General features: G+C 36.4%; 1 protein-coding gene across 1 annotated transcript in view; it reads left to right on the top strand.

Annotated features, from left to right (window-relative positions):
- LOC145671158 (uncharacterized) overlaps positions 1-22,994 on the top strand; it is a 2,642,835-nt gene that overhangs the window by 2,437,836 nt on the left and 182,005 nt on the right. Inside the window, exon 15 of the mRNA XM_081739993.1 lies at positions 16,088-16,494. Within this exon, the coding sequence (XP_081596119.1) occupies positions 16,088-16,494 (407 nt within the window). The remainder of the gene's footprint in view (positions 1-16,087; positions 16,495-22,994) is intronic.

The raw sequence follows: 22,994 nt of genomic DNA, 5'->3' as shown, positions 1-22,994 counted from the left end.
GTCAGAGCTTGCGTTTTATTCGTTTAGCTGAAATGTCAAGATGTTTGTCACAGGCTTTAATAGTACTTGGACCGTCACCCTCTTTCGAAGTTTATTCGAAGTACTTACCTCGGGTAAAAATTTTCTGAAATTATCATTTGATGTGTGTGCTTAGATTTACATCACCGATACATCATATGATTTACATGGTTATGGTATTAACACACATCACCAATAAACTTTATTGTATCCTGAAATTTTGCACGAAAGTTTCTTTTGTCCACTTTAAATGGTTGGGAAATTGCCCTATGTGCTTTTTTTATTTTGGGGCTTTCAATAGCGAGACTAATGTAGATATATATTTCAATGTCAGAACGGACTCACCAAGAATCGAACTGGCGATCACGTGTAAAGAAAGCACACATGACGACCAGTCCAATATTATGTACATACACCGAAACATGCAGTTTTGTGTAGATTACTCAAAATAAATAAATATATAAAAATATCTAACTTCATGAGCGTTAACATGTTTTTAAAATGTCAGACAAATTATTTATGTTTTTTTTATTTTGTTATTTTTTTAATAATGCTGTTATCACCACATAATGTGTTAAGCAGCCCGAACTAACCAACTAACTGGCGAGCTATTCTCGTGGAACTTCCCTAAAGTGCTGTTTTGTGTCAACCGCTCAATACTTTGGTGTCAGGAACGGCTCGACACAAAACGCAACAGTGGCGACTCCATTCGTCACTAACAGCAACAAAAGAGGTGAAAAAATCTATGGGGAGAAATAGAAGAAAGAGTAAGAAGGACATATCGTTCGTTTTTAAGGCTTTTGTATCAGTTCTAGCTGTATTCGTGCGACAGTTTCTTTGCTTGTTCGTCAATAGGAGACACGATTCTTGTTTTCTTCTGTTTCTTGAAAGGTGATACTATAACTGACCAGCAGTTTCTTCGTGGAGAGCGTAGCTTATGTTTTATAGTATTATTATTATTATTATTATTATTATTATTATTTCGTTATTTACATAGCTTCCAGCAAAATGACGTAATGAAATTTGATGGATTTCTATATTTGATTCTCGTTTTTGTTTTATGCCTTGGTGATTCACTGCTGTACAACTTAACAGAATCCATTCTGCAAATTTTCCACGTCAACATTTTAATCTTTTTTCTCTCTCTTTTTCTTCTGTAATCTTTTTTAAAGGTATATTGAAGTTCTTCCTAACATACGTAAGGATCGCCATAGCTAAGAAAAAAAATTTGTCGGTATAATCTAGTTTTTTTTAAATCGCAATCTCTCTGAAAAGGCTTTTTTTTGTGCAAGTATACAAAAGATAGTTTGGCTTAATCAGATATCCCCCCCCCCTCTTTACCTACTGTCTCTGAAGAGCTTCTGCAGTTATGTTGTAGAATCTCTGCTGTCGTGTTGACCTGATATTCATGGTTAAGGAGATCTTGGGAGGGGTGTCCTTTTTTTTTTTATACTGACGACACACCTTACTCATGTCGAGACACACACGTGACTTGTATGAGCTTGTTTATTAATAATACAGAGGTTGTTCAGTCTACATTTGGCCAGTTTCGACTTACCTAAACATTTAGAAGAATCCATGGCGCCAAGTCCGTAAGTGCTCGATGTGTTTTCCTTGGTTCCTAACAATAGCCCGAAAGCGTAATTTCCACTGTAATAGGCATCTCTGAAGAACTGGGAGGGGAATCTTGTCCCATTCCCGATGCACTGATTTCCAAAGTCCTTCCACAGTTGTCACACGCCGTTTTCCCAAAGCGCGCTTCAGCAATCCAAACCCACAATAGTCCATAGGACTTGCATCTGGAGATTTAACAGGTACGTCATTAAAAGGTATCACCTGTATACCACGTGCCTCCTCCATTTCCCTGTCTAATGCGAGGGACGATCGTGAGGTATGTGATGAGGCCTTGTGCATGTGAATGCGCACCAGATTGGCGTCATTTCCGTATATTGTTGGAATCTCATGCTCGTAGATCGGCAGTATGATCTGCTCCTGAAAATAATGCGAATTTATTTTGCCAGTTTACTTCGGTAACAGTAGCCAGTAACGACCATGAACCCTTTTAGAAGGATTCTTTACAGACACTGCACAACACTGCAGGACGCCACGAGCCAGGTCGGGTGAGTCCATTCTGTCCGGGAGGGGAAAGGAGCGAAATCGGCCAAACATAGGCTGAACAACCTCTGTAATATAAAATAGTGTAAAACTATAAGTTTCTGTAAAATAGTGACTCTTAATGTAGTACTGAGCATCGTGGCTGGCACGGGAGGCGTTGACTCGTACATTCTCTCTAAATTGATTTTTATGTAATTTTTGATTTGATTAGTTGAGACAACCCAGTTGTGAATCACTAGAATAGAGTACATTTCTTTAAGAAAAAGGTAAACGCTTTTTTTTTTTAAGTAAGACCGTACAGTCGTGATAGAAAGTCCATATCTGCCTCCTAGAGATACAAAAACTCTGGCTTTAAAAAAAAAAAAATCAAAACTGACTTTATGAAGGACAAAATATTTGAAATTATCCTCTTTGGCTCTTATGTCTTCATTTAACTTTCAATTTGCTTTCTTCTAACAGATTCTACGGTTATAGAATGTAGTACATGCGAGTCTTAGGTTTGAGAGCTGACTGTTTTGATTGGTTTTCAAACTGCCATTCCATTTTGTGTACCTGCAAACTTACATTATTCAGCCAATCTTTCTATTGTTCATTTGGTTACCCAACCATCTTATCGTATCGATGACTGAAAGTTATACAACTTGAAATTTAAACAACAAGATTGACTGCAAGAAAACAATATTACCTTGAACAAAGAAAGACATACAAAAATACGTTTTTTTAACGTTGTGGAACTATGAAGATTAAAAAGTACTAAAAAACAGCTCTTCCCGCTGGTTTAGTGGTTTCTGTCATTTCCGGATTGAATAGGGAAATATATTTTTTTTTTTTCGCTGGATTCATGTTACAAGAAGTTTTCTTGCTTACTCCAACCGATTTTGGTGTATGGAAATCAGTATTACCGGGAACGGTAATAAAGTTTTGCTACTTCCGGTTTTAGTAAAAGCCTAAGGATTAATGTGAAACGTTTCTGAGACGCTAAATGTATGTCCAAAGTTTTTGTTCTACAGTAATTAACGTTGAAACGTATAATTGGTTGTTTCTGGAACTTCCAGTGTGCGTAGAGGATCAAGAGAGAACAGCACTGAATCTATAGAAACAACCTCGCTGTTTTATTACAGTTTGCTTATACCTCTCGACGGACGGACGAATGGACTTGCCGTTACGTAAACCTTTCCATACTTATGCATAGCACAGTTTGGAAATATAAACGTACACTTAACATCACGTTCTTAGTACGAAAAATAGTTTTCTGAGAACTTCTAAAGCGTTGTACCTTTACCGAAGAGTGACCGTGGGACCGGGAATTCAGAAAATGTGCGCATTAATTCCTCGTTCTTTAAAAGGCTCACACAAAACAGTCAAGGAAATGGTGTCTAATTACAGTAGTTTTTTTTTAAATAGAAATTCTTGCACATTTTATGCGTAACTTTAACTCTCCAAGTTTTTTATAATTCCTCTGTCAGCAGTAAATCATGAGGTGAGAATAGTGAAAACAAAAAGTTCATGCTGCTGCATACCAACTGCTAATGTCACTTCAAAAATTTGCATTCATGTTCTCTTACTATAACAGAATGTAGATATGGGAGAAGCTAGCAAATGGAATGCATGATATCAGGAAGAATTATCTTAGTAAAAGGGAAATTCTTGATCTGTTGTAAAACAAAGGTAAAGATATCAAAAGACATACGGAATTTTTCAAAATTCTTTTCCATTTATATGTTGAAGGTTTGTCATAATCATAACATAGGTTGTCTACTGATATTTGAAGTATACATAACGAAAAACATCCAACTTAGGTGGCAATTCCTTGCTTAATAACATATTTAAAAATGCACTGAAAACAACCCCTTCCCCCTCATATGTACAGGATGGCCCAAAAGTAGATATACACCCTTGCATTGATCAAATATAACATTCTAGTTTATGGGTTTATTTTCTTCGGCTCTTCCGAGCTTAAGATGCGAGTAAAAACATATTAAGAACAAATAATAAAGGAACTAAGTCTACCTGGTGCATGTCAATAAGAATTGATATAAAATGCAATGAGTTGATCAGTACGGTACTGTATACCTACTTGGGCCACCCTAATATATATATATATATATATATATATATATATATATATATATATATTTAGGGTGGCCCAAGTAGGTATATACAGGTATATAATATATTTGGGTGAATAAAATGAAGAAACGAAGCTAGGATTAAAAGCATTTAGTCGCTATTCCTAAAATTGAGGGTTTTTATGGATATTAGGGAAGTAATAACACTATAATTTACCTATATATCAGTTACTTCAATGACTGATACGATCTGTAAAGCAGTTTATGAACATTAAATTGTAAGCTCTATCCCTAATTTTTTCATTCTTCTTCCCCCCAAAGCTCTCGCCTTTGGTGCAAGCGGACCAGGATTCGATTCCCGGTGGGGTCACTCGCTCGCAAAAGTGTGAAAGCTTTCTCAGACCAGCCACCCTGAGCTCTGCTGATTCACAATAGGCAAATTCCCGGAGTGGTACCTAACATATAGGTCCGAGGCCTATACGTTATTTTATGAAATCATTATCTGAACAATTTCTCTTTTTACGAGTATTTACTTTTTAATCTTCATATCTTGCAATCAATTCTTTACTTGTAACTTCGTTAGCGTGAAAATACTATATGATTCTTGGGAAAGGCATTCATTTAGAGCTTTTTTTGTTTGAGGCGCCTCATAAAGATATCGAAACGGTACTGGAGCACTCTCTCTTGAAGTAATGATTGACTAAAATGAAATGAAATTTTTGAGTTTTACGTCCCACGGTTATGCCGGTTAGGCTAAAGGAGACGGTGATGATGAGAGATGAATGAAATGGTGGAATGAAGAAAGTGGGAGGAAACGGGAGAACCCCGAGAAAACCCACGCACACGGTGTTTGTCCACCACAAAGTTCACTTGGCGGGAGTAGGGTTTGAACCCGGGACCCCAAGCACCAGAGGTGAACGCTCTACCACTGAGCCACCGGGGCCCCTGATTGACTAATGTTTCTAACGTATATATACAATCTAAGTACTTTTGTGAGTTAATTTTACAGTAGCAATAAGCTAGAGCGAGATTTGTACAGTAGACTTACACTAGTTCGGCATCCAACAGTCTGGAGTGCCTGATTTTTTTCTTTTCCTTTTATCCAATTTATTGTAACTCTAGAACAATACAGTAATTCTCTATCAGTATGTATTCTTTAAAATGTAGAGGTAAGGTTGAGTTTTGGTTGTATTTGAGTTGGAATGATTATATTTTTGTTCCTTGTGCGAAACATTATGTTATAGCATATTCAGTCTACGACTTAGCTTTTAGCGATCGCAAGAGGCACTGCTCCTTTAGTCCGCAATTTTCGGTAATCCGGCATTGGTCAAGTCTCGAACGTGCTGGAGTATCGGAAATCTACTGTATTGAAAAATATTGTGTTGTCATAGTCGTTGTTTGTTAGTTTGTTTACTTGAAGTTATTGTTCCTTTTCATCACCGGGTCTATATGAGACGTGAACCTACAGTTTAAGGTGAAATCCGAATTACCGTAACGCTTTCTCACCGGAAATCGAACCCGAGACCACGTGGACAAAAATTTCAGAACTATTATGGAAATGCACGTTGCAGTTTGACTTAAACAGAAAAGGAATCTAATAAAACTATTGTTTTTTTTTTTTTTTAAGTTAAACCAGATCGAAAAGCACCTCCCTGCCGAAAGTTTGAGGTGTCATTTAAGAACTACTGGCCGAAGGTGTTAAGAAAATGTCCAGAAATATGACATCTGTGTAAATGCCTATGTTCGTAAACTTTACTACTCCCCGGATTTTCGAAAAGTAACACAGTAACTGCTTTAAATCCATCTTTGTGTTTCAAAATTAGTTAGGGCAGGGTTAAACGTGACAGGAACGCAGGGGTACGTCGTTCCTCCTCTTCCAAAAAATGTCTGTGGCGTCCCTCCACTTCCTAAAAAAATTTCAATGGGCAAAATAGGGACGGGTGACGGCGTCCCCCTACCTTTTCAGATCCACTTTTACCCCAGGGTCGGATACATGAGTATTTATAAAACATGTTCGATACTCGGTAAACTATCTTTTGCTTATCCTCTTCCGCTGCTAACTATATCTAATGAATGGAACGCGGTTGTGGTCTGTTAGAACCGCTTATGCACCAGGTTGGTTTTAGAGGCTCTCCTGTTTGGTAGAATCTGATCTATATATATTTTCTTTGTGGTCGTGGGTCGTGGATTAGTGTTAAATATTTGTTTGGGAGAAAGTTATTGTTTTTCATACTAGCGTATACGTTCAGTGAAATTATAACGTGGCAACATCGCTAATCATAACTTGGACACCTCGAATCTCATAATTTTCAAACTAAATGCTCAGGTACTCATTTGGAAGTTGGGTAGCATATAGCTATGAAAGAAAATTTAAATTATTTTCCTTTTCTACTTTCATTCCCGTTTTCACTTGTATTTTATTTTTCTTTCTTTTTTACGGCGCCTTTTATTTAGTTACTTTTCTGTATTTTTTTCAAGTAAAATCTTATTTGGGGCCACAGTGGCTCAGTGGTAGAGCGTTCATCTCTGGTGCGTGGGGGCCCTGGTTCGATCCCAACTCGCACCAAATGGACTTTGTGGTGGACAGCCACCGTGTATGTGGGGTTTCTGTGGCTTCTTCTGTTTCCTCCCACTTGTTTATTCCACCAATTCATTCATTTCTCATCGCATCCGTCCCCTTGAGCCTCGTCGTCATAATCGTAGGACGGAAAACTGAAAGATTTCATTTAAAATCTTACTTGAACTTAACTTTGTACAATGCGTAGACCCAGTGGCGTAGCAGCTGTCCCCGCAACCCCCGCATTGCGGGGGGCCCCCGAGGTATAGGGGGCCCCAAAGTCTTGCAATGAATAAAGATTTAAAGAAGTAGAACTGCAACCTTACTTCTATCGGCTTTGCAACTAGGGCCTCTTCTCTATACTTAGCGGGGGAACCCGCAAAAGTGTGCTACGCCACTGCGTAGACCCAATGACAAAACAGATTTTCACATTGTTTTCGCTTAATGTTATCGTTCTGTACTGTTAAATGAAGTTACTAATTATTCTGTATCAACTATAGGCTACTTCCTATTCCATTATACAACCAAAAAAGATCTGATAATAATAATAATAATAATAATAATAATAATAATAATAATAATAATAATAAAATAAAAACAATGATGCACTAAAACGAGAAATTGATTTCTTTTGTGATTAAGATGAAGAAATAGTACTAAAACCATTGGGTGCGATTTATGTTTTAAGGGACATCCCTAATATGTATGAAAACTTCAGCCCTCAGCATTAGGAAGAGCATCCAATGCTTTTTGTCTTAGTTTCCATTACTCTACCAAAGAACTTGTCTCCTGTTAATGCAGCATTGTTTTTAGATGTTTGCTGGTTGTTTGTAACCAAAGTTTGATATTCATTTTTCGTAATATTAATTACTTTTGCATTGAATTTCGCTAAGAATGTGTGCAGTAGTTTGCTGTTAGTAAGCTCTGGAACCTACTTTTTTATTATTACACTTGCACTAACAACCGCAACCTTTTGTGATTTAACACCATGCTGTATTAAAAATAAGAAGAAAACCGAAATTCACGTTAAAATTGAAATTTTATTAGAAGGTAGTTTTCGTTTACTTACAACAATGAATTTACATTTTCGTATTTCCATTTCGCTCCGAAGTATATCTGTATTTTAGTGAAAAATCAATGACATTGTTAAACAAGATGAAACACATTGTAGGTCGGTGTTTAGTTTTGTGGTAGCTCACATCGGTTGACACCAGGGAACACGAAGCCAGCTAATGAACAGACTCATTAACAGCAGAGCCATTTGACAGTAGTTGCGCAAACGACAGACAATCCAGGTCACACGTTATCCAGATAACGCTGACTCATGTGCATTGTTTAATTAACATTAGCAGCAGGAAATTAACAAGAAATTTTTAAATTGCTACGGAAACAAGATTTGCTTTTTTTCTCTCTCTCTCGTTGAAAAAAAAAATTAAGGCTCCTTCGTGAGCAAATATTTTGTTTGCAAGAGTAGCGCTGGATAAAGATTATTTTGCATTCTTGTTTTCAACTTTTTTCTTTATTAATAGACATTAAAATTGAGTTTTCAGGTGTTGTAAAGTTATATGACGTTTAAAACTTATATCCATTTTCCATATTTGTAACCTCAGGCATGCCCAAACCTTCGAATTAGAGGATAGAATTAAACCCGTATAACTCAATCATTCAGGTCAAACTTTCGATATTCAACAGGACTTTTCCAAGTTGCTAAGACAACGTCCCTCTTTCTACCTATGCAAACACCTAGATTTCCAAGGTGATGTTCATATTTCATTACATTTACGATTTTTGAAAAATCGAATACATTAAAATCTGTTTTTTGCTTCGAAAACCGATCTTCGGTTTTGAATCTAATCATCTATTTTGGAAATCGAAATCGACTTTCGATTTTCTAAATGCTGGTAGAAAAAAAAATGAACCCAGAAGCAACTGGCAACTTTGATCGTGTCCATTAAGAAAATACTTTCCCGCAAATAAGAATGATCGAATTAGGAGGAACGATATTCCGTTTTTTTTTTTTTTTTTCATTCATTAAGATTACCATTTTCCCTAGCTTTTGAAACATTCTTAATGTATAATCAGTACTCGAAATTAGAAATTTTTGGAAGCATACGTAATAACTAACTTTTATTTACTTTAAATTTATTAGTAATGATTATAATTTACCCTATGAGTATTATATTAGAAAATTTGGGTAGGCGAATTTTACTATAATTTGTTTCCTTCTAAAGGATTCGTTTTTTCCATAAACTAATGTAGATATCTGAGTATCTCTTGACGGGCGTAATTTCGAAGACATTTTAAGTATAAGCTTGGAAGCTCAATGATGATAAACTGTAAAGCAATAATATTTTCATTTTATAATTAGACAAATTTCTATGACTTGAAAATTTAAAAATATGTATGCGTTTATGCCTCAAATGGCAAGAAAACGACCAAATGGCCCATAATAAAAATAAATATTTAACATAAATTTCGAACAATAACAATTTATTAAGAATTTTACAAATTTACGAAGTTGTTTAGTCCTGAATAAATATGTTTCAAGCCCTGAAGCACTAAATCATAACACATTGCTGATTCCATAAAGAGAGAAGTTGAATGGCCTTGTCTTCGTTACCAATACTGGCAAATGGGAGGTGATTTCTGACACCAAGATAAGACAAAAAGTATAGACCAACCTGGGTGCACAAATGCTTCCTTTCGGAATTATAGGCTGTCAAAAACATGGAAAAAATGCATTTTAAAGGTATATATCTCCAGTGTGCGAATTGAAAAATTTTCCCAGGGGGGGGATGAATTTCACCCATATGCGCACCCAGTCCTCCCCCCCCCCCCCACACATATATATATATATATATATATATATATATATATATATATATATATATATATATATATATATATATATACTAACAAGTACAAAACAGTTGAGATGTGAGATCTTTCATAATTTTTCACTCAAGTAATATTTAAGTTAGCTACGCAAAGTAAGAATTGTTCCCTTTTTCTATCTTATCTTTATGTCTATTTAAAAATACTCCAGAGGAGGAAAAAGTTATCCCTGCCAGGGATAAAATTTTTCTTCTCCAGGGTGGGAAAGATTTTTGTCAGGGGGGGGGGAAATCCCTGGCATCCCCCCCGCCAATTCGCACCCTGTATATCTCCAAAACTATGGGACCTATCGTAGTTGGGTCAAGATTTCACTTAGGAACTAATATGTGTGCTATCCAAAAATAAATGTTTCAGAATCCCAAGGTACTCACGCAACAAGTTTTATAGAGGAAGTTTGGCTACGGGTATATAATTTCAAGTGCTTACCAATTACCCCTATAAAAATTATTACGAAAGTACCGCAGGATTATGAAACTTGGATATTAGGTAGAGTACATAATAGTTACTAAGTGAAGTCTTGACCCGACTATGGTAGGTCTCAGTTTTGGAGCTATGGGCCTTTAAAGTTCATTTTTTCATGTTTTCGGCAGCGTGTAACTCCGAAAGGAAGCATTTGTGCATCCAAGTTGGTCTATAATTTTCGTCTTAACTTTGTATCAGGAATCACCTCCCAAACGTTGTCGGTGTTGTTTTGAAACAACCTGTGTAGACAAAGTTAACGTGTTGTACCTACGCCCTTTTTTTTAAGCTCCTTGATTTACGTGGAGAATTGCTTTCTTTGAAATTAACAGAGATTTTAAGGTTTTTGATTTTACTGATTTCCTCTTCAAATTTACATTTTTTTTTTTAACAGAGAGCCACCAAGTTTTGTACACAGACAATTCTTTATTAGTCTAATCACGTACGAAGTTTTTTTTATTTTATTTTTGGCTCGGGGTATTTTCTAACGAGTGCCAAATATGCAAGTTTCTATCAGTTTTAAGAACAGTTTCTATATGAACCCACGTTACCTTGTTGTGCGGGCTTACATAACAGCATAGGATAATGGGAGTGAAATGCTTTTTGTGATGGACAGACACCGTATGCGTGGGTTTCCTCGGGATTCTTCCGTTTCTTTTCACTTTCTCCATTTCACCATTTTATTCATTTCTGATCATCACCGTTCCTTTAGTCAAGCCTGCATAAGCGTGGGACGTAAAACTGAAAGATTTCATTTCATTTCATGGAAGTGAAATGGCTGTGAGGTAATTCTTTAAGGACATTCTTCTCTCTCTCTCTTTTTTTTTATTTTTTTTTTAAATCCAGGTTTTGAACTAAGACTGAGAACAACAGGTGTTTACAGCTAGTGTATAATCCACATGGAATGGTTTACTCTTGGGTTGTTTCATCAGATGAGTTTTTCGTAAGAACTCAAACGATTTTGTTCATATTTCATTATTAGCAGCCCTACAATATATCATCTTTTTTTTTTTAAATAAAATACAGGTTATTCTTTTTTCTTTGGAGGGGGGGGGGTTCTTCAGGCAGTTTTCCGAAAACGCAAATTGTAATTTTGTTCATTAAAAAAAATAAAAAATATTGTCCATCTCCCTTAGCCTAAATGGCATAATCGTGGGGCGTAAAACTAAAAGATTTCATTTCATTTCCTGTATTTAATAAATAGCAAGAAAATTTTGTGCTGTTGGCTCGTACCACTGTATTAATGTATGGGGTGTGGAGGATAAAAGTTACTTCCCATGAACTGTAGTTCAGGAAGAAGTGTAAATATAACTTGATTGTGATATTATTATTGGGACTAAAGAGTTTTTTTTTTTAATTTTAAATTTAGGCCTGGAAATGTTTCTTTGATGTTTTTCGATCCTCTGCTTTCTCTTTTAGCTAATATTTATTTTGTTCTGTTCCTCAAATCATCGTTCAATTGTGTTCTTCTTCTCCCTACTCCTCGCTTTCCTTCCATCTTTCCTTCTATGGCGGTGTAAAGAAGACAATTTCTTCGCAAGATGTGTCCAATCCAATTGGTCTTTCTACGAAGGATGGTGGTTAGAAGTGTACTCTTCTCTCCTATCCGTTTTAAAAAATCTTCGTTTGTTGCTCTTTCTGTCCATTTTATCTTCTCAAACATCACATTTCGAAGCTCTCTAAATATTTCTTCTTTAACTTCCGTAATGTCCAAGTCTCTGAACCATACAGTCCAATGCTCCATATATAGCACTTGACCAACTTCTTCCGAAATCCAATATTGAGCTTGCTAGTTAAGAGTGAGTTTTCTTGTTGAATGCTTCTTTGGCTATGGCAATTCTTGACCTAATCTCTTTCGTGCAGTAGGCGTCTTTTGTCAAAATAGTTCCCAGATACTTGAAATTCTCGACCTCTTCAAGTTCTCTTTCTTCTACTCTGACCCGTAAGGGCGCTTTTCCTCGAGATATTCTCATGACTTTCGACTTTTCGATGTTGATTTCCATTCCATATAGTTTTTCGGTGTCAACTGTTTTGTCAATCTTTTCCTGTAGTCCTTTTTCGGTTCTAGCTATTCTGATGTGCGGAAGAATTTATAAGTTTTAATATAAAATATCCCAAGTATCTTTAGGTATCTTTGTATGTTTCTTGCATTTAAAATTGGGAAGTCAGACGTATGACCAAACTATTCTCCTACATTAATACGTAAAATAGAGGCTTTCCATGTCGTAAAATGAATATATATTTCATGCACCAAATAGTACGAAAAAAAGAGTGTTATCTATGAGATGAAAAGTACGGGAAAATATTAAAATAATAATAATAATAATAATAATAATAATAATAATAATAATAATAATAATAAAAACTACATCATAAAAATTTTAACACCATTTTGTCGTGCATATGTTGAAGTCTGTGTGGTGATCAACATTAGTGTATGTGTAAACACTATTAGTGAAGGTGCTTAAAATGGTAGCATTTATTAAAAATATTATGTAAACACGCAAACATAACATGACTCACGCAAGCATATTTTATTATTATTATTATTTCTTTGATCCTTATATTTTCCGCTATATGAAAGGAAAACATCCAAACACCATATACATATGGAACACTATTACGATCATTCTTGTCGTGATGTGAAGTCACCTACTGTAAATCAAAAAGGTTTAATTAGTGTTGTTATTGTTTCATGATTAGATAATAAGTTGTTACTTTCAAATGAACATAATAATTCTATTTATTCAAATGTGTTCAGCGAAAAGATTTCTATAATGACTGGGAAAAATTCAGTGCAGACTGTTAAGTACAAAATGGTTTATCAGTTACATGCCCAGCAATCCCTAATACGCATACAAAATCTGACTATCTTCTTATAGTACATGTAAATGTATTTAGAAGGATTCATACAACATACAGTTTTCAATTTTTTTTTAATTTTTAGTTAAAAGGATTAGTTTTCTTACGTGTAGCATCATCCTGTATAGCGGAATTTCGCAAAGGTTTCGGAGCACAACTTACGCCTTCCTCGTGCTAATGGTGAAATCTTTGCTTCTAAACAAATAACCTGGTAAAGAAATTTTTCTTCTGGCTTATATTTGTAATTGAAAATTATTTCTAAGGAAACAAGCTATTTTTTTTATATCAAATAAATTTTCACTGTCATTTGTTTAGCAGCGAGACTTTATTTCCACAGAGGAGGCAATGAGTTGTACTCCGCAACAAAGTGAGACATTCTGCTTCACAGGGTGTTATTATACAGGAAAGAGACATATATTATGAACTAGTCAATATACATCCCGTTATTTGTGTAATTATGCAGAGGTTGTTCAGTCTACATTTGGCCAATTTCGACTTACCCCAAAATTTAGGAGAATCCATGGCGCCAAGTCCGTAAGTGCTCGATGTGTTTCCCTAGGTTCCTAACAATAGCCCGACAGCGTAATTTCCACTGTAATAGGCTTATCTGAAGAACTGAGAGGGGCATCTTGTTCCATTCCCTTTGCACAGCTTTCCAAAGTCCTTCCACAGTTGTCACACGCCGTTTTCCCAAAGCCCGCTTCAGCCATTCAAATCCACAATAGTCCATAAGACTTTCATCTGGAGATTTAACAGGTGCCTCATTGAAAGGTATCAGCTGTATACCACTTGCCTCCTTCATCTCCCTGTAAAATGCGAGGGACGATCGTGAGGTATGTGATGAAGCCTTGTTCATGTGAATACGCACCAGATTGGCGTCATTTCCGTACATTGTTAGAATCTCATGCTCGTATGATCTGCTCCTGAAAATACTACGAATTTATTTTGCAGTTCTTCGCCACCCTACGAATCTTCAGTTTACCTCAGTAACAGTAGCCAGTAACGACCATGAACCCTTTTGGGAAGGATTCTTTACAGACACGGACACGGACCCATCTTCTGAAGTTCTTGGCGCCTTTCTCTCGGTACATGATGGCTTTCGGTTTGCCACAGTCGGAAAGGTAAATCCATGCTTCATTGAACGTTACGACCTACATCCACCTTTGTTTTGCAGATGGCGTTCGTACAGTTTCCGGGCGTTACACTTTCGTTCCTTCTGGTGGGCATCCGTGAGAAGATGGCCGCGAGCTTTAATGACTTTTTCCAGCTTCAGTTGATGGTGTAACGTCCGGCTCACAGTCCCCAAAGACACGTCAAGACAATTAGCCATACGCCTGTGTGTTGGCGGATTTTCTTGCATTGCCATTTTGCGAAGTTTCCTCTGCATGGTAAAGGTGGCCTTGGTGCATTCCCGTTTCCTAGGCAACTTCGTTGGTGATTCAAATGGTGGAGCTTCTTTGCCCTTGTACTTTTAAATAACATTCTTATTCCACTTAAACTGATGTTGCAACAATTCTTCTTGCACTGTTTTCTAATGACAGAAACACTAAAGTGGGCGTCATAAAGAGCCGCAACATAGCCTTCCCAAAACCGGCTTAGTTTGGGCGGCATTTTGGTCATAGAGCGGAAACCCACACACTTGGAAACAAATTTAACACAACACTCACAACACGCACGTGTTCCTGTTTTATGCGTTATTGTCGTCCGCGCGTAAAAACAACTCCGTTCCCAGGAAGCCACTGCACAACACTGTAGGATGCCACGAGCCAGGTCGGGTGAGTCCATTCTGCTCGGGAGGGGGAAGGAACGAAATCGGCCAAATGTGGGCTGAACAACCTCTGTATTTTTGTTGTATTATTTAAAAAAAAAAAAAAACTATTTCTCAATTACAAGAACACGTCTATGTAGGGGGTATGGTCCAGATCCGACTTTTAATGCAAGACACAAGTTCAGTACTAACAGCATCACGAGGCAGTTGGCGGGGAGGGGGAGGGGGAGTTCTGTTTGAAACTGTTGGGAGAAGATAAACTGACCGCACAGTACAGTTCCATTACCGCGATTTGGCAGACCGTAGATTTGTTTTGAAGTAATAATTCCATTGAGTTTTCGATGTTTCGGTAGCTGAGAAAAAAGCTGATTCTTGTAGAGAACTATGAACCGTAATGTATGAAATTAACTTACTTCCTTTTTGTGATTTTCTTTTCTCTGATAATGTTGATTGTCTGCTCAAAATCTATGTTTTTAGAGAACATATTCTTCAAAGTTAAATAGCAAATTTGTCTATTTTCTTTTGTTTCCATGTTTTTATTTTTATTTATTTATTTATTTTGTGTGAAACCTTGTCTGGAGTTCTCTCATGATAAAGGGCGAAATATTAGAAAGATTTTAACTTCATTAATTCATTTCCATTTTGAAGCTTTAAAAGTTAGTTGAATACGAAGTAACTTCTGTACACATTAGCAGGGTTTCTCATCGTGTTCTAGTATGTTAATGCACAGTAGCATCGGTAAGTTGTGAAAGCAGTAGTGTTTATATAAATTGCTATTAACTTACCAATTTAGTTAAGAGTTAGTAAACTCTTTTTCGTGTTTTTTCATAATGCAAAAGAATAAACTAATTCGTTACAATTTACCCATCAGGCGGACTCTGCAAAAGTGAGTTCTGCAATATTTTATAAAATTTAAAATATCGGTGCTTGAAATATTCAATGGAATAGGTCAAATCGAACAAATACATTATGTACGTATTTCCATCCACCTGAGTCATTTTTAAGATTACACTTAACGTTAACGTTACGGAGTTTAGTTTCGTATTCTACTGTAGAAGAGTTCACCCGCGTTAATGTTAGGATTTGTTTTCCTTACAGTGAGTCAAATTGGAAGATAGCCTTAATTTCCTTATTATAGTATGACGTTGAGAAACAGCCCCAGGATGCTTAGAAACGTGATTCTTGACCTCACTTCTGTTGCTTTGGAGTGAAACAAAGAACAGCGTGACTGAAACACGAAAGAAAAAAAAATTAAAAGGGAAGTCTATAGGAGAAACTTTAACTGCATGTTTTTTAGTATCCATTTCACATATTTTACAGCTGGCGAATGTTGTATTGTTGCAGGTTACTAGGCGGTCACCAGGTGGCACTGGCATCAAAGCAGGTGAAATTCGAAGCTGCTGTCGGGCGAGGATCTGATGTCATTTTCAGTATCGAGTTTGGCGATGGTGCTGCCAACCGGAAAGCTGGTTCTCTTCATCCGCTGCTCTTGGCTGAGGTTGCAACCTTCTCCTATGCTTATCCAGCGTCAGGACGCTATAACATCACCGTGAAAGCTAGCAATGTTCTTGGAGAACGTTCGACCCATATGCTTTTAACAGTGCAGGAGCCACCTAGCGGACTCTTTTTGGACTTGGAACGCCGCCACGCTCCTGTTGGTGAACTAGTGAAACTACGTGCTACTTTGAATAGAGGAACGGATGTGAAATTTGAGTGGGAATTGGGCGATGGTTCGAAAATTCTTGGCGGAGGTAAGTTAATATGTTTTTCACTCCCTATTTTAAATCTTAAATACTAGGATGGAAATTAATTTCTTAGTAGTTTATTTCTGAATAGATCTCATCCATGCGGATTGAATTATATTAAAGCGTATTAGTTACGGGGAATGAATTTATATCGAGGTGAAATACTATATTACTAAGAAATTGTGATACAACAATCGCTATCTATATTCAGATTTGACGTGAAGATATGTAGAGTAATAGAAGTTTTATTTATTTATTTTTAAATGTTGAAATACCTGTTTCTTCAAGGCATATTTTGAAAATCATAGAAACGAGAAGAAACTCTGTGCTTCCCATTTAATACATTTGTAGTGGATTAATGTTCTGTTTGAGGAGGATGAGATTAGAGTATCTGGATGAAATACAAACTGGGGACCCGTACCAGAGTGCGAAATCATAACAGTCAAAGGAAGTAGGAAGGGACAGGAAGATAAAAGAACTCGTCGCATTGGAATATTTCGACATCGAGTTCATATATTTGAGCAGGCATGCATACAGGAATTTATTTCAGGAGAAAGTTAAAATTCAATATGAGGATAAATTATTTATATATAAATCTGCCCTAAAATTAGACTGAATTTACAGAAAATCGAGATTTCGGAGACGAGGAACCGGACCCCCAGGACCCATCCTCTGCGTATGTCCCTGTATTTGATCATTCATAATAATTATTAAAATATGTAAGATCATGGATACCACCAAACACTAGTTACCCATTAATTACATATGAATATAATTAGTTTGCATACTTTTGGCAATAGTGCCACTTCATTCACACACACACCTTCAGTGCGTTATTATTAGAAGGAAATTTTCTTCCAAAAATATTAAATGAGAAAATTTCCCTAAACCTCCAGGATTTTGCATCTTGGACCGTACCGATAAGAAAAAAAAAATCTCAGATGAAGTGGTGATGTTGTGTACCAAACAAACTGTTGAAAACATTAGTTATTAATTTAATGGGTCGAGATTCTTGTTTATATGAGAGATAACATGTATCAGTGCATTCTATACACACAGATATAATACAGATGTAATTGAAATATTGTATGTTAACGTGGGTAATACGAAACATGTATTAAACCGCTTTTAGAAGGCCTTTTCCTTTGTCATAGCTTGTAGTCAGAAACTCCTCTGTGGTACACCTGCGGATAAGAGTATATGATTTTCCAAATAAAATTATTGGCTAGGAGTGTAGTGCTAAAAAGAAACTGAATCACTGGTTCAAATTAAGCTGATTCTTGCCACAGTGGATTATTTAGGAGCTATTTTTGGAAATTAAACAAAGGTTACTATTCTTTGATCAATTCAGATTTTCACTTCAACACAAATTGTGAAGATGTTACCTACAATTCTAAAAACATTTCTTTTTAAAAAGAGTGGCCAATTTATATATAGAATCCTTGACAAACAATTGAGACTTAAGTTCCATTCCATCAAGGTCATAGTTCCCAATGCTATCGCCCAAGGCAGACATCAGATTTATATCCACTGTTATCTGAGGGATTATCCTTATCAAGTTCTCCATGTTCGTAGTGTTAGTCAAGCCAACTGTTGCAAAGATAACACGAAACGAGGGTGGAAATATATAAATAAAATTACTTCCTATAGATTTAGGTAGATAATTTATTACGCAGTTTTCTCTTTCGCGTTTAGCACTTTTGAGGGTTTTTTTTTTTTTTTTTTATTTTAGCATTTGAGATGAGATTGTGAAAAGAAGTTGTAATGAAAATCGCAACGGGAATGAAAGGAAGGAAAATCATGAGCCGGCCGGCAGTTTTCTTGCTTAGTTCAAACACAAGAGATTCAGGCACTTAGCCAAGGGGGAATCCGGACTCTTCCCCCTTCGAGATTAGAAATGAAAAAAATTAAGAAAGGATGAAACAAAATGAAATTAGAAAAAGAAGAATCAGAGTTAAACTACAGGAAGCTTTAGGTTACTCTTTTTATGAGGAGATTTGTATTATTTGCAATACATGGTGGCGAAGTGAGCAAGATATCCTGGAAGAGTCAAGGAATTTGAAATGTTTAGAGTAGTTAGCGATTTTTCAGAATTTCTAGTCAGGGAGATTTCAAGTTTCGGAAAGCAGTGCCGTTCTGTAACAGCGTGGACATTTTTTATCATAATTTTTCGTCATCGAATCCTTGCAGTATCAAACATGTTATTTCAAAAACAATTTTCTACTGCTCCTTTAACCTGTCATTTGGAACAGACAGTAGTTGACGAAATAATAAAAACAAAAATTTATGTGGAAAGAAAGTTCTGTTAACATTTGATTCAACAGAGAAGGGAACGCAGATATTGTGAAATATTTTACAAGACGTTATTGAGTATGTACTTTTTATAATAGTTGAGGTCATAATGAAAGCAAAATTGTTAAATTTGAATAAACAGAGGAAGGACGTAAATATTGTGTAATCTTTTTCAATATTTTTTTTTTTTAAATTTTACTTGAGATTTCTTCATAGTTTGTTATTGAAATACTTACCAACATATCCTCATTTTATTGTCCTAACAAACCATTGCTAGTAAAGTAGTTTAGATTAATCGAGCTCTAGGCCTTCAGAATTTCATGTCCCCCCCCCCCCCGTTATGAAATCCTGGCTAAACGAACCAATATATTAATATATACCAGTAAAATAGTTTAGAATGATCGAGCCTCTGGTATGACGACCACAGTATTTCATGTCACGGACCCCCCCCCCCTTCACGAAATCCTGGCTACGTGTCTGAGAGATTAAATAGACAGCAATGAAATTGATGAGGAGAACCGAATTGTTTGGTGTTGAATAAAAGCAATGTTGCAAAACCAGATAAGTAATGCGTTGTAAAGAATATATATTCACAACAGTTCTTAATAGGTTACTGATTATGCTAGAGGTAGGCGAACTTATAGTCAAATAGCACTTCACAAACTAGCATTATTTAGTATCAGGAGCTGAGAGAAAAACTGATTCAAAAATCAAATGTAAGGGAAGTTACTGTGTAAAACCAGAGTGAAATAGAACATTATAAATAAATAATAAAATAAATAGTAATATTAACCTCATTAATAATCTGTGCCTGCAGCAGGTAACATGTTCTGATAAAGCTTAAAATAAAGCTCCAACGGAACGAATAATGTAATCATAACAGTATATACACAGGTGAGATCTGTGGTTGTATATACACACTTTCTGAAGAAGAATGTTATTATTATTAATAATTATAATACAGGGTGGGGCAAATAAAAGTGGCTCGGAGAACAGAATTCCAGTGTACAAAGAAACACAGCAAAGGAAAGGAAACAGTTCGCTAATCCGCTTCTGGCAGATGTTGAAACTGATCACTCTTCATCCTTTGAATGATCACAGGAATGAAAATGATCAAAGTTTCAGGTGTTTGCACACGTTTCGGAATGTTTTTTGGCTTGTTCAAAACATATTCTATCTGATGCAATTCTCTGACAAATCGTTTCATTGCACTCTTTGCTGACACTCTGACACCATGAAATTTATGGGCAAACAACTGTCCATACTCTTTTTACGAATTTGTTTTCACGTAACTTTCCACAACGAACACCCTCTGTTGCACTGTGAGTACTATCTTTACCTATGCACTGATCAACTCACACTGACACAGCCCACACTAAGATCTGAACCGGTGGTGTACGTACACGTGGTGTGGTTCCATGCATACATTAACGTCCAATCTTATCCACTCGTCCGGGCCACTTTTATTTACCCATCCTGTATAACGAAAATAGTTGAAAATGAAATTACGTCAGCAGCATAACAATTTCAGATATTGAGGTAGGCATAAAAGGTGAAGTATTGTCATTATTCATAGGACTGGAATGAAAGAATGCAAGTTATTTGTTCGTGCCAAAATAATAAACATCGTTGCACAGAAACAAGCTTTTCGCAAAACAGATAGAATGCATAAAAAACTAGGTTAATGTTTAGTGAAAAACATTTCATATATGATCTCATACTACTTCCGTATACTTATTGTTAATTGTTTCCCGATTGGAAGTAATGTAAATTTCAGATCCCACCTCATATTAAACTATCAACCGACATTTTTACATGATTTTGGTGCTGGGCAGGGGCGGATCCAGCGGGGGGGATCGGGGCGATTGCCCCCCCCCCAGAAGAGGAAACTTTTTTATTTTATATATAAATAAAATATATAGTTTATTTTTTGACGCTCTTAAAAGTAGCTCTAAGTAACAGTATTACAACCCACCGCCCCCCCCCCCAGAAGTCCGTCCTGGATCCGCCCCTGGTGCTGGGAAATACATTCAGCTGTAAAATGAGTGATTGATTTCTTTAAGTGGGAAGAAACATAGAAGCAAGTCGCTGCTTTAAAATACTCGTAGCTGTCCACCGATAATATTATCTTTCTAATACATATACTGCGTCCAGTCACTATTTGGCAACACTTACATATCCTTATTCCTACGAGTGGATACTGAGTGCAGAAGTCTTGGAGGAAACCTAACAGCTATCTAACAGCTGTTCCTCCAGGTGTTGGGCACGCGCCACTGGTAATGTCGCGCGATCCTCCGTCTGTCGCCAGAAAAATAAATTTTCCATTTAGAACCCACCTATTTTACACTGCGCAAGTAGATTTTTTTTTTTTTTTTTTTTTTAAGTGGAACTCTAATGAAGGGGAAAGTGACGATAGCCCTACGTGGAGGCAAGAAAAATTAATTAGGAGTAGGGAGGGTTATTGCTTATTTCATGGGTGGTCTCGTGAACAGCAATAAATTATTTTCCTCCTTCCTGTCTAAATTGATTTTTAGATATTATATAATTATCATCCTACACACAATCACAATGTGCACCGCATTTGAGTTGGACAAATTTCTAAAATTCTAGTTCAGTATAGGCCTATCAGTTCTGCTAGTTATAGCAGGGTCATAGTTAAAAAGAAAAAGTATTGCCAGTTACTACTACTTCGTTATTATTGTAGCAACGTGACAATATTAGTTTTGTAGTAGTTTCAAATTTTAGGAAATAGATCAGCAATAAGAAAGTATCAGAAAAAGGAAGAAAGGAAGTACGGCATATAATTAAAAAATAAATAAATAAATAAACTACATTATTGAAAATAAAATTAGATGCATTAACGGATCCACGAAGGGGGTGGGGGATATTCCACTGCTGCCCTTTTTCATAATTCAGTTGCTTTTGCGTTGTTCCACTTCTAAGCTATTACTAGTTGAATAGGATTTTCTACAAATTGTACAGACGTTATTTGTAAGGCTTTAAACAAACATGCAGTGGCGGCTCTTGAAGGATATCCCATACGCAAAAATTGCAAATTTTCGCTACGGGCTAAGAAAAGAAAATTTCTGAAAGCTTTTTTTTTTTCGATGCGAATGAGCTCTCAAGTCGCCAGTCGATCAGTATTCTCGATAATATTACATCAGAATTTCTTATGTTTGTGTTGGTGAGTTTTTGGATCCTTTAATTTTTATAAATTGTACTCCAGTGTAGCTATGTTACTAATGTGCATGGTCCAGGGGCAGGAGCGTCATTTCAGTGGTAGAGCGTTCACCCCGGTGCTTGGGGTCCATGGTTCGATCCCAGCTCGCGCCGTGTGGACTTTTTTGTGGACAAACACTGTGCTCGTGGGTTTTCTCGGGGTTCTCCCGTTTCCTCCCACTTTCTTCATTCCACCATTTCACTCATTTCTCATTATCACCGTCTCCTTTAGCCTAACCGGCATAACCGTAGGACGTTAAACTTAAAAGATTTCATTTCATTTCAGTGCATTCAGAACTTGATAAAGGTCTCATGTTGAATGTTGCTGTATACCTTAACGTGAAAACACCTGATTCTCTCAAGGAGAGTCTAAAATCGGATAAAAATCACTTTCAATGTGATCACCTTAGTTGTACCAATAATACACTAACAAAAAGCTCAAAAACCCAGGTGGGTTTCTTCAGGTGGGCCCAACCCGAGAAAAAACACCGGGTTTTTTCGGGCTGGGCTCACTTGGACAAACCCTGGGCAATGCCCGCTTCAGTCTTCGTGACGTACATTATCAAGTCATTTAAAATACTCAATAACATTTTTAACAACTGTCCAAGATTATTTAAACAATATTAGAAATCACTTTTTTTTTAAAATAATGTGACCCAAAATTAAGGGAGTTATGAAGTTTTAGAAATTTCAAACTGCCTCTATTTTGAAATTGTATGACGGATCGGATTCGATATTTGCAATATGAATGAATTGTCCAAATTTGGTTTTAATCCATTCGCTTTTAGGGAAGTTATTGTATCCACCATACAAAAGAAATCGATTCTACTATTATAGAAATAGATGGATATCGTGAGATCTCCGCAATAGGTATATTAAAAATTCCACACAAGCTTATTACAAACTAGAAATTATAAAGGGTTCGCTGGCAAGATGATATAATAAAATGGGGGTCGTGATAGGAATTAGGTTGAGAACCACGAGTATCTGCAAAG

This window comes from Thermobia domestica, chromosome 15 (genome assembly GCF_964235325.1).
Source record: "Thermobia domestica chromosome 15, izTheDome1.hap1.1, whole genome shotgun sequence".
Classification (NCBI taxonomy): Eukaryota; Metazoa; Arthropoda; class Insecta; order Zygentoma; family Lepismatidae; genus Thermobia; species Thermobia domestica.
The sequence above is the reverse complement of the archived record's forward strand: the minus strand, read 5'-3'. Positions and strand labels throughout refer to the sequence as shown.